Source organism: Euphorbia lathyris, chromosome 7 (assembly GCF_963576675.1).
Source record: "Euphorbia lathyris chromosome 7, ddEupLath1.1, whole genome shotgun sequence".
Taxonomy (NCBI): domain Eukaryota; kingdom Viridiplantae; phylum Streptophyta; class Magnoliopsida; order Malpighiales; family Euphorbiaceae; genus Euphorbia; species Euphorbia lathyris.
Window position 1 is genome coordinate 20,016,067 of NC_088916.1, and position 12,497 is coordinate 20,028,563.

Sequence of the window (12,497 nt, forward strand, 5' to 3'; positions counted from 1 at the left end):
TCATTCTCTCTCCTGGGATTAACTCTTCTCTCTCTTAATTTCTCACTCTAAAACTTCTCTCTGAAACCAATTTCGAACCAATTTTTTCCTAAATATCCAACGATTGAATGGCTTGGGTTATTACCTTCTATAGAATTTGAATGTCAAAGAGTGAAAAGCAGGATAAATTATGTTTGGTTGCCCACAGAATATGAGAGAATAGAGAAAATATGTAAATTCCAAATCTAATTTAGATTCAAGCAGCCACATAAGTCTCCTGTTAAATCCCAAATCTAAGCATCTAAAAAGGCAAAACCGACACATCAATTTCATCTTTGAGATTATCCTTTCATCTTTTATATCTGGTTGAACTTGATTTTGATGAAGAAAAACCCACACAAGGATTTATATTTACTTGCTTTCTTCCATGTCTGCTGGACCTGTCCTTTTTTATCCGGAGATAGAGTTCTACCCAAAGGAGAGTTTCACCCTCTTGCAGCAATGCACAACCGACCTAAGTTCCAAAAGGCTTTACTTTCATATCATATTGGTTTCTCCTCATTATTTCGGCTAATTATATACTAATTTGGGTTTTATTCTTTTGAAGTTTCTCCATTTGTAGATATTAAGAGAGTATTTGGAGATTGACTTGCAAATCTTTGATCCATAGAAATAAGCCATCAATCTTACTTTTTTTTTTTTTTTGTTAATCTACGTTGTTGTCTGATATTTTTAAAAGCAATCGATTTGTTGATGACTGTGTACAAAACAAAAAAAACATATAGTAGAGAGAGGAAAAAATGAGGGAAGAAGATGAAAAGACTTTATTAAATACAGATCTTGAATCTTTGAAGAAAGAGATTAGAGAGAGAAGAAATGTAGGAAAGAAGATGAAGATAAGGGGGGGTTTTAGACATTTCAATTTAAGGGGTCCCACATTTTAAAATGAGAGAGATGAAAAAAAGATGACATGGCGTGTTGATTAGCGTTGACCGGTCATTTTAACCGGCCATACACCAAAGTGGGAGGTCACCTATAAGTTCCTACATATTAGTGAGACAAATTGAAGCTTATACACCAAAGTGTGAAACGAGGCAAAAGTGGTACACCATTGATGAAATTTACCCCATTTGGTTCGTGAACAAAATATACGAGCTGCTCGTAAGGAAGCTCGTGAATAAAATAAATAAGCAACTCCCGAGCTAAACTACTGAACGAGAAAAACGAGTTGGCTCGTGAGCAACACATAAACAAACCAACTTCTAAACAACCCGAGCTAAAACAAAAATTTGAGCTCGAATGGAGGATTTATTCCTTTCCTTTCTCCAATGGAGGACTTATTCTCATTTTTCTCCCCAACCCTTTTGAGCTTGCTAGTAATTCTAGTTACTGGAAGAAATCCCAAACTTCAAATCAACCTCCACAACAGCCACCCAAGTTACCTTTCATCGGAAACCTACACCAAATTATCTGTCCACTACCCCATCTCCGACTAGCAAAACTTGCCAAAATTTATGTACCTTTTATGCAGCTTCAACTTGGCCAAGTTACAGCAGTGGTTGTTTCTTCTCTAGAAGTTGCCAAACAACTCTTCAAAGATAATGACATCAAGGTTAGCAATAGATGTCGTGTCTCTGCATCCGATATCCTTTTCTACAATCACCAAGACATTATATTCCCTCCATTATATTAGAGTTTGGAAGACTATATATTAGGTTTTGGGCTTTAGGTTTAAAACATCCAACAACTTGTCTCCTCTAATTTTAAGGCTTAGTTGTTTTCTCTTTCTTTCTTTATTGTAATATTTGGTTAATGAAATATTATTCCGTAACGTCTGAAGACGTAGGCAATATTGGCTGAACCTAGTTAAATTCTGACGTTTTTTTTATTTGTGTTATGCTTTAGCTTTCAATTTGTCAATGATTTCCGCAACACGTTTTCTCTTCTGACTTAAGCTACAAAGCTTCACACCACCCGACCTAATGATCCTCATAGAGTAGTAAGTAAATCGGTCTTTGAAGTCGCACCACAAACTGCTACATCATTTGTAAAATTTCAATTTCAATTTAATAAAATAAAGATTTTCCAATCCAATCCCTCTTTTATCAACATGTGATTCATATAAGGTGCTTCTACCAAATACATTATTAATATAGGACAAATCATTATAAACAGAAGAGAAGAGTACAACGAAGACTTTTATTTCATGACTGAGTTTGTAGATGTTTAATTCTAGGAAGTGCAACTATATATATATATAAGATTTAAAAAAAGCACACATTTAGACACATAATTTAGGTAAGATTTTCAGTCGAGCATAGGGTATTTAACTGCAACAGGAATCAAGTAGAGCTGATTTTTTCTTTTGATTGCAAGTGAAAAAGTCTCGGACATATCAAGATTCTCTGGCTTCATTTGATTAGGAAGTTGCCAATCGAAATCACATAATAGTTTTGCTAAAGGAAGTTCAAGGTTTGCAATGCCTAACTGAATTCCAGGACATATCCTCCTTCCAGCACCGAATGGGATAAATTCGAAATTAACACTCTTATAATGAACTTCACTCCCGATAAATCTCTCTGGATTAAACTTTTCCGGTTCTATCCAATGATTAGGATCCTTCCGATTGCCCATATATTCACAAGGACTTCGGTTTTGGCTTTTATATTATACCCATTTATTTCACATTCCTCTCCCAACATCCTCGGAATTATTGGTCCCGGTGGATGTAATCTCATGGTCTCTTTAATTATTGCTTTTAAGAATTTTAGCTCATCAATAACCGATTCATCGAGCTTTCCATTTTCAACACATACCTTCCTTACTTCTTCTTGCGCTTTTTTCATTATTTGTGGGCTTTTCATCAGTTCTGACATTGTCCACTCTAAAACTATAGCAGATGTGTCAGTCGCGCCAATGAACATGTCCTAGAATCATTTTGCTAATTAGAGCATAATCATCAATAAAATAATTAGTAATAAAATTAAACTAACCAGAGTGATTGCTTTGATTCCATCTGTAGTTAAAGGAGAATCAGGATTTGATTGGAGTTTCAAAAGAACATTAAGAAGATTGTTGCCTTCACCTTGGCCTCTTTTTAACTCTTTTTTATTTTCTTGAATGATGTCTTCCAACAATTGATCAGCTTCTTTATGCAATTTCAGAAGAGAAGATTTCATCCCAGTGATTACATGAATGAATTTAAGAGAAGGAAACATATCAAGAACAGTGAAACCTGCTATTGCCTTCACAATTCGATTGATCATTTGTACAACTGCTTCTTGGTTTTCGCTTTTACAGCCAATGACTGTTCTTGCTACAATGGAATTCGTCAAAGAAGAAAGCATCTCGCTCATGTTGATTGGCGATCCAACTTTTGAATTAATGGATGTAATCAAATTTGATATTTCATCTTCCCTAATTGATCTAAAAGATTGCACTCTTTTTGCACTAAACAACTCTGAGATACAAATTTTTCTCATTTGTCTCCAATTTTCACCATATGAAGCAAAAGCAATGTCTTTGCAATCGTAAAAAAGGATATCGGCTACGGAGACACGACATCTATTGCTAACCTTGATGTCATTATCTTTGAAGAGTTGTTTGGCAACTTCTGGAGAAGAAACAACAACTGCAGTAACTTGGCCAAGTTGAAGCTGCATAAAAGGTCCATAAATTTTGGCAAGTTCTGCTAGTCGGAGATGGGGTAGTGGACAGATAAGTTGGTGGAGGTTTCCGATGAAAGGTAACTTGGGTGGCTGTGGAGGTTGATTTGAAGTCTGGGATTTCTTCTTCCAGATAATGAAAAAGGTAATTAGAATTAGTAGCAAGCTTAAAAGGGTTGGAGAGAAAAATGATAATAAGTCTTCCATTGGTGAATTAGTACAAGATTTCTTGTTTTGTGTAACACTTAGGGGTGGGTTTTATAGAAAATCTAAAACGAAGTAGGGTCCGTTTGGTTTATAGTTTCGTGTTGGAAAAACCTATTTTTCAGCTATAAAAGTAAAACAGTAGGTGTTTAACTAAATATCTAAAACTCTCATACTTATATTGTAATATGGTACACCGTTGATTTCAAAGCATAATTAAAGTTTGAAGCGGTCAATGAAATGAAATCAAACTCTACTATCTTCCTCGACTCTCTTTGCAAGGATACACACTGATATGAAACAGACGGGGAACATAAAAATACTAAAAACGTGTCTGTGCAACATAGGTGTAATTATTTCGTATGGTCTTTTGGTATAATTATTTTGGTTGTGAATTTGTGTATATGTTAGTTGTTATGGGATATTTTTGTGTGACTTGAATTTGCACTTCATAACTTCAAGTGAAATTTTGTGTTGTCCTTTTTTCCTCTTGTGTTTATATTGATTGTACTGAAACAAACCTTTTTTGGTTCTCTTCAAATAATAGTGAAGCAGAAAGTTGTATATGGCAGAGAATTAGATAAGTTAAGAAAAATGATTTTATTTGTTAAGAAAATATATGGCAGTGAATTAGATAAGTTATTTATGGCCTATATTGAAATAGAATTCTTATATAAATATAAATAGAGTTTCAATGTCAGATATGTGTGTGCAAAAAAGTCTTCCTAATTTTGTATAATGGAATTGATGATCTTTTGTTTTCATCTTATCAGTGAAAATCAGAGTGCATTTTTAAAGCAGCGGGATGAAAATTTAAGTGGTGTAAACAACCGTTATCAAACGCACTTATTTTTAACATTTTAATTTAAGTAATTAAGTGGTTTTTTAAACAAGGCCTAATTTATTCCGTTTCATATAACAAAAAAAAAAGTCTCTAGAAAGACATGTAATATGAAACGGAAGTAGTAATATTTATGTAGTTCTGCTAATTTTGGCTACTCTCACATGAGATGATAAATTTTATTATTGAACAACTAATGTTATAAGGATCAATACAATAAGACCGGAACGAAGACCAACCCAAATCATTTTAGTAGCCTTAAGCCAGGGCCCATATCGAAATAAGCTGATGGGGACGGTTAAATAAGAAGTTTCAAGAAGAAGACATGTAAATTCACACCTAGACTAATGGAGTTTCAGACTTCAAGGCCATGCTCCTAATCCCTAGATCACACCAGAAATTACGGAGTGACATAAAGGGATTAGAGTCCGAACCTAATCAATGGTCTACACGTTGAAAGGTGATTGGCTGAACCCAATCAGGAGCTGATACGTGTAAAGTACATTACACTTTAGGTATGTAATTATCTATAAATAGCTTTGGAAACCGTGCTCCAAGTACATTCACTATTTAACTATTCACTAATTGCTTTCAAGTCACTTCTTATTCCTAAAAACACTTCTAACTTAAGCATTAGAGAGGGAACGCCAGATTACGGCCCTTTCCTGACCGTTTATGGTGATTTCAGATCACCGGAAAGTAGTTCGAAGATTGTATTCATGATTGAAGACATCATTTGGTGCGGCAAGTGTGGACGATCGTCGTGAAAATGGCTCATCTACACAAAACCGTTGCATATCTCTCCAGCCCTAGATCAGAGGATTGATGCTTGTTTAGGATCACTAGATCACGAGCAGCGTCGGTTTGTAAATGGTCTGATGAAGCAATTAATATATAACATTGGCTCTGTTCAAAAGGCCATGAACATCCTTAGAGTGGAGCATGCAACTCAGATGGAAGTTATGCGAATAGAGTTAAAGGAAGTAAGAGAAACTAGTAGATATGGAGATTGGCACGGTTCAACGACTTGTTCTACAAGACATCATGACGTCCGAATGTGTCCGAAGAAAAGAGGATTTTCAGAGGAGTCTCAGCCAGAAATAATCCATGGAAGATCTCAAAGAAAAACCGGTCAGACCTTCACATCAAAGACGATATCGGTCACCTTCAGGTCCCAAGTAGATTCCTAAGCCTCAATGTTCTAGATTCCTAAAGAAACATCGAGGTGTTAGTCATGATTCCACCAAATCCTCGATTCACTATTACAAAAGCACACAAAAAGATGTTGGAGCTTTCTAGGTCTCCAGAACAAAGAAAGCAAAGGCTGGTGCCAAGGCCGAAGGTGGAAGATAATTCTCTAAAGGAAGAAAATTTACAATCTCATAAGGAAAGAGCTTCGGCATGCTATGAAAGATTAAGGGTTGGAGTCAATAGTACCAGAGACAACGGATTTGGATACTCCTCTTATTACGGAGATCGCGAGTCAACTAATGCCAAGAGGATTCAAGTATCTACTTCTTAAAGATTACAATGGTATAACAAACACCACTCTTCATGTTAAAAAAATCCTCAGGGCTCTACAGACTACGACGATAATAGACTATGACGACAGTTGAGTTAAGTTAAGTTCAGTAATTTATCATTATTTATTATAATTATAATTATTTATATGTAATTTATTATAACTTATATAACATTTCTAATTTAGCATTATTTATATATAATTCATCATTATGTATTATAATTTTTTTATAGAAATTGGGACGAGACAGAACTAGAACGGGGTGAGGGTGAGTACCTATGGCCCAAGAGCCGTCAAATCCGTAATATATTAAAAAAGGAAAAAAGTGAGTGTTTGAACAAAAGAAGAGGAAGGAGAACAAACAAAAAGAATTATATATAATTCATCATTATTTATATATAATTTATTATATATATAATTTATCATTATTTATTATAATTACAATTATATATATATATATATATATATTGTTTATAATTTAGCATTTTATATATAATTCATCATTATTTATTATACTTATAATTATTTATATATAATTTATAATTTATTATATATAGTTTATTATTAATTATTATAATAATAATTATTTATATATAATTTATTATTTATCATTATATATATAATTTACCTTTACTTATTATATTATATTTATATATATATAATTTATCATTTCAGTTCAATAATTTCAATTCAATTAAGTTCAGTTCAGCTCATTTTATTTACTTTAAGTAAAAAAGAACAGAGCCTTAGCCTCATTACCCTAAGTTAGGTTAAGTTACGCTATGCTAAATTACATGATGTTAAGTTACGCTAAGGTACGTTACTTTACGTCATTTTACGTTATCTCACATGAAGTTATGTTACGTTATGTTACGTTACGTTGTGTTGTCCTTCGTTATGTTACGTTACGTTATGTTGCGTTGCAAATCGTTACGTTTATGTTGCGTTGCATTCGTTGCGTTATGTTGCGCTGCATTGTGATGTGTTGCATTCGTTATGTTCCGTTACGTTGCATTACGTTGCGTTGCTATGCGTTGCATTATGTTGCATTACGTTACGTTGCGTTGCCTTGCATCACATTACGTTATGTTACGTTGCATTGCATTGCATTACGTTGTATTATGTTATGTTACGTTGCATTGTGTTACAATAAGTTACGTTACGTTATTGTTACGATGTGTTGCAATACGTTATGTAAATTAAGTTTAAACTTTACATAAATTATATCTACAAATAGAAGATTTACGTAAAGTTTAAAGAATTTATTTAAGACTCGATTTTTCATAGTAACAAAAAGCCTTAATAATATTTACATAAAAAAGTAAAAGCCTTAATTATAAATAAGCCAAAATATATTTGTATATAAAATAAAGTAAAAAACCTTAATTATAAATAAATAACAAATATGATTATGTAAAAAAAATATATATTTATCTGATAATATTTTTATGCAAATAACTACTAATTTAGGGCCATAGATGTCCTTGAATATTAGAAAATTAGAACATAAAAAAAAAGATAATATGTCTTTATAGTTTTAAGGGTAGTTAATTTATTAGATATATAATAAAACACACTGTTTAGTCCCTGTATTTTCAAAAACACACGGTAAAGTCCTTAACGTTTTTTTCGGTGAACTGTTTAGTCCCTAACGTTTTTCTCTGACGGGTAACGGGTAGTTTCGGTGAACTGTTTAGTCCCTAACGTTTTTCTTGGTGAACTGTTTAGTCCCTGCCGTTAGACTCTCATGAAGATTCTGTTAGTCAATTTGGATTTGCGTTCTTCTTTTCCTTTCCTTTAAACTCCAATGCATGTGCATCTGAAATCAACTTTGAGTGTTCTTTTTCTTGATATTTTCTTCTTAATCGTTTAAATTCGTAAGCATTGAGTCTATTTTTTTCTTGTTCTCCATACAAGTAGCTTCTTTTTCTAAATTGGATTTCCTCTTCTGAAGTTTGAAGGTAAATAGTAAAGGGTGATTTAGTCATTTCCGAAGTCATAAACGGTAAAAAATCTAACAAACAGACAAAAGGACTAAACAGTTCACTGAGAAAAAAGTTAGGGACCTTACCATGTGTTTTTGAAAATACAGAGACTAAACAGTATGTTTTGTCAAAATATAGAGACTAATAAATTAATTACCCTAGTTTTAATGGAAAATTATTCCTTAATTTGGAATGCAATGTTTCCAGCACGGAATGTGCAAGTTGTATAGTGAGTCATAGCTAATTTGTGTATAATTTTCTAAATAATGATAGTAATTAAGAAATTTTGGTCATTTTTTTTAGTGGTTTTCTAAAGATAAACGTTTGTCTCCTTGATAAGGGATGGAGTTTTCAGTTTTGTAGATAAACTCTACCTATACGAGAATAAGAGCATCTCCAAGAGACTCTTAGTACACTCCCTAAAAAAAATATAAATAATTGATTCTTAATGATTTAAGAGTAACTAAGATATATCATCTCCAATAATACTCTTTATATTCACTCCTTATTTATTATTTCATTATTAAGGTTATTATTTATTGTTATATTTATCACTAGTGTGAGGAGAGAGACTACTCAATAATAAATTATTAATAAAAAAGAAGTTAAAAGACACTAAGAGCATCTCCAATAGAGGGTGCCCAAAAGAGTGTCAGCTGATGTGGCATTTAGTTTGGTAACTTTTACTATTGGAGTGATGGTGGGTGCCAAAAGGTTGCCAATTATTGGTAACCTTGCTTCAAGGTTGCCAAACATTTTTTAATATAAAAAAGTTTGATTTACTTGAACACTATTAGTTCACCTTTTTTATGACTTTCTGTTGGAATTACAGCATACAGTTAAATTTTCATCACAATGGTTATTTTACTTTTTATCCTTTGTAAGTGGTTTTCCACATCAGCACACTTCACACGTGTGTTGTTTCTGTTTTGCCTATATAAGAGGCTTTCTTTGTAAGTTTTAGCAGTGAGAAATATCAATCTATCAGAAATGTTTTCTAGCCCCAATTTGTTCATGGTATCAGAGCGAAGGATTTCGATCTACGCAATTCATCTATGGTGAAATCATATCGCCAGATTGTGAAGGAATACAGTGAAGACGATGGCGAAAGCAGCGACTCTGAAGATCAAAGTTCTCAGGAACAAACTCACTCAGATCTGAAGGAATACAGTGAAGACGAGGGTGAAAGTAGCGACTCTGAAGATCAAAGTTCTCAGGAACAAACTCACTCAGATTTCTTCGAAGAATCAACTGATTCAGAGATGGAGATAGATCGAAATGATACAATGAATCGAATCGGATCGCATCATGATAATCCAGGTTTGATTCTTGTAACTACACCTCTTACTGGTAAAAACTACATTCCCTAGAGCCATGCTATGATTCGAGCTCTGCGTGCCAAATGCAAGATCGATTTCATCCTCAAAGCAGATCTGGAGCCGGAACAAGGTACACCAGCTCGTACATGTTGGGAAGAGATTGATAGTATGGTTTTCACTTGGATTGTGAATTGTATTTCAAAGGAATTCTTTGAAGGATTTCATTATGTGATAACGGCTAGGGAATTGTGGATAGAACTCAAACAGAGATTCAGTGAAAATGATAGAGTGTTATGTTTTCACTTGAAGCAGGAATTACATTCAATTGTGCAGGGATCTATGTCAGTGACTGCGTATTTCACCAAACAAAAGAAAGTTTGGGATGAAATGATGACATTAAGGCCTTTGAATGATGTTTTGACTGAAGCCAGGACTGTTGTTTAGAAATTCGCTGGTGAGGTGTTAAGCCCAAAATATACCTAAAATATCATCGTTAATTACATCAATATTGCTACGAATTTATGCTATTTATAACTATTTAGAAAGCTTTTACTCTCGAATATGTTTCTTTCTCGTAAGGTACGTAAATATTTGGTAAAATCCAAATAGGAACGAAAAGAGCTCAAAAACAGAAGAAAAACCCTACAAAAGGAGTCGGAGACGACAGAAATTAATAACGCCAAATCGAGGACGCGAACGAAAGCAGAAGAACCAAAAAACGTTCCGTGCCGCGACCGCGGCCCCCATATTCACGGTCGCGACACACGTTCCTCAGCTTCTCCTTCCCTTCGTTTGAAGACCAATTGATGCTCCCCCATTCTCGGTAGAGAATTTAATATTCTTGGTACGAGCAGGAGTTTGTAGAGGCCTAGTTACATACTTTCGTTTTCGACGAAACGCGATCGTTCGGGTGGATAAAGACGTCCTTTCGCAACGGACACGATCCTTCACAATGGACACAACACTTCAATCAAGACTCTTCAACATCTATAAATAAAGAGTTGATGGAGAGTTGAAGATATGTAGAAAAAAGAGATTAGTATAGAATTTATGCAGAAATTCCGAGTCAAGTGATTCAGAAGTTAGATTTCGATTCTGTAAAAAGCAATATGTTGTACACACATTGTTTATTCAATAATAACAAGTTTAGTAGCGTTTAGACATTGTTCCAGTTTAGTTTTCATTTTGGTAGTAGACCGACCCAGTCTCTATTATGAAGATTCAACGAGAAGATTGAGTAGAGGATCCGCCCCTGAGCCTGACAAACTCTAACGAAACCCAAGGAAAGGATTGACAACCCGTTCACTTGCAAGTCGTCGAATGTTTCCATGCTCCATGTTCTCTGTAAACTTGTATCAATTTATATTTCATCTAATAAAGTTCGTTCTATTCGATAGGTTTTTATGCAGCACTTATGGTAACCAATCCACTAAAGTGACTGCTGGTGTTTTCATTAAAACGTATTTAATCCAAAATCTTTACAAGGAAACTTTATTGAACAGTTAGGCAAATTATTATCTCGAAAGAGTTTTAATTTGATTAAGGGCAACTATCCCGGAAGGGTTTTGTCATGTTCAAAGCCAATTAATTAGAGGTTCCATCATTTATTTCATCTTTATAATTCGTATAAAGTTTAAAGTTGTTTTCTTTGCTTAATGCAAATAAATACATATGTTTACTTTTCTAAAAAGTACTAAACGTTCCTATCTTGCAAATTCATTCTTAAATCAGAGTATTTTCTAACGTTTTCATAATCTAATCTAATTCTCATTCTAACAAATTCAAAACCAAAACCGATTAAACGATTTTTCCATATTATAAACCTAAAAGTAACTTTAACCGATTATAAATTAGTTTTGTTCGAAAAACGTTCCCTGTGGGATCGATATCTTTTATTACTACAAGCGTATACCGTGCACTTGCGGAAATCGCTCAACAAAGTTTTTGGCGCCGTTGCCGGGGAACGCCAAAATTTTTGATAAAATTTTAAATTTTTTGTGTTTTATTACGAATCTAGGTTTATTCATACTTATTCAAACTTTTATATTTTATTTATTTTCAATTACTAACATATTTATTTTTCAAATTCTGTTTTGTAGGTAGTTTCGGTTCGTGCGAAATTTCAAGTTCATGCGCAGTTCTCGAAGTTCGGGCACGTCACCAGATCCTATTGACCCAGAAATTGAAAGAACTCTTAAAAAGAATAAGAAAGAAAAAAAAAGAAAAACAAAACCCCAATAAAAACTAGAATTACCGAGCCAGAAGTTATGGCCACACTTAGGAGTGGCCGGTGTAACAAACAGTATAGTTAGACCCCAAATTAATGCAAACCAATTTGAAATTAAGCCTGCGTTGCTTAATATGTTGCAAAATAACGTACCATTTTACGGGTTACCTAACGAAAATCCTAATACCCATTTGACAAATTTCTTAGAAATTTGTGACACTTTTAAAATTACTGATGTAACTACAGAAGCAATCAAACTGCGCCTTTTTCCTTTTACTTTGAAGGATCGAGCCAAAGAATGGTTAACTTCTATGCCAGCCGCATCATTTGCCACTTGGAAACAATTAGCCCAAGCGTTTTTATCAAAAAAATTTCCTTTAGCAAAAACCGCAAGAGTCATTAAAGAGTTAACATCTTTTTCTCAAAATGATAATGAAACTCTTTATGAGGCTTGGGAACGTTTTAAAGAACTTCAACGTTTATGCCCACACCACCAATTGCCCGCCGAACTTTTAATGCAAACATTTTATAATGGACTAAATCCTACAACTAGAGGTTCATTGGACGCTATGTCTGGAGGGTTATTCATGAAGAAAACATCTGCCCAAGCAAGAGAACTTTTGGAGGAAATGGCAATCAACAGCAGTATGTGGCCCGCAGAACGTGGACACGTACCATTAGCGAAACCATTATCCTCAACAACATCATCAGTTAAAGGTATAGTGAATCTTGATCCAGTAGCGATGTTGCAAGCT

General features: G+C 33.9%; 1 protein-coding gene and 1 non-coding gene across 2 annotated transcripts; both read right to left on the reverse strand.

Moving 5' to 3' along the window:
- Window positions 1-2,161: 2,161 nt before the first annotated feature.
- LOC136234937 (cytochrome P450 726A27-like) lies at window positions 2,162-3,877 on the reverse strand. Its single transcript, XM_066024426.1, has 2 exons — window positions 2,973-3,877; window positions 2,162-2,906 (listed from the first exon to the last, which is right to left on the reverse strand). Exons 1-2 carry the CDS (start codon window positions 3,849-3,851, stop codon window positions 2,580-2,582), a joined length of 1,206 nt encoding a protein of 401 aa, XP_065880498.1. The 5' UTR covers window positions 3,852-3,877; the 3' UTR covers window positions 2,162-2,579.
- Window positions 3,878-12,134: 8,257 nt separating this feature from the next.
- LOC136201583 (small nucleolar RNA R71) lies at window positions 12,135-12,241 on the reverse strand. Its single transcript, XR_010673931.1, has one exon. It is a non-coding gene; the product is annotated as a small nucleolar RNA R71 (small nucleolar RNA).
- Between the last annotated feature and the right edge of the window lie 256 nt (window positions 12,242-12,497).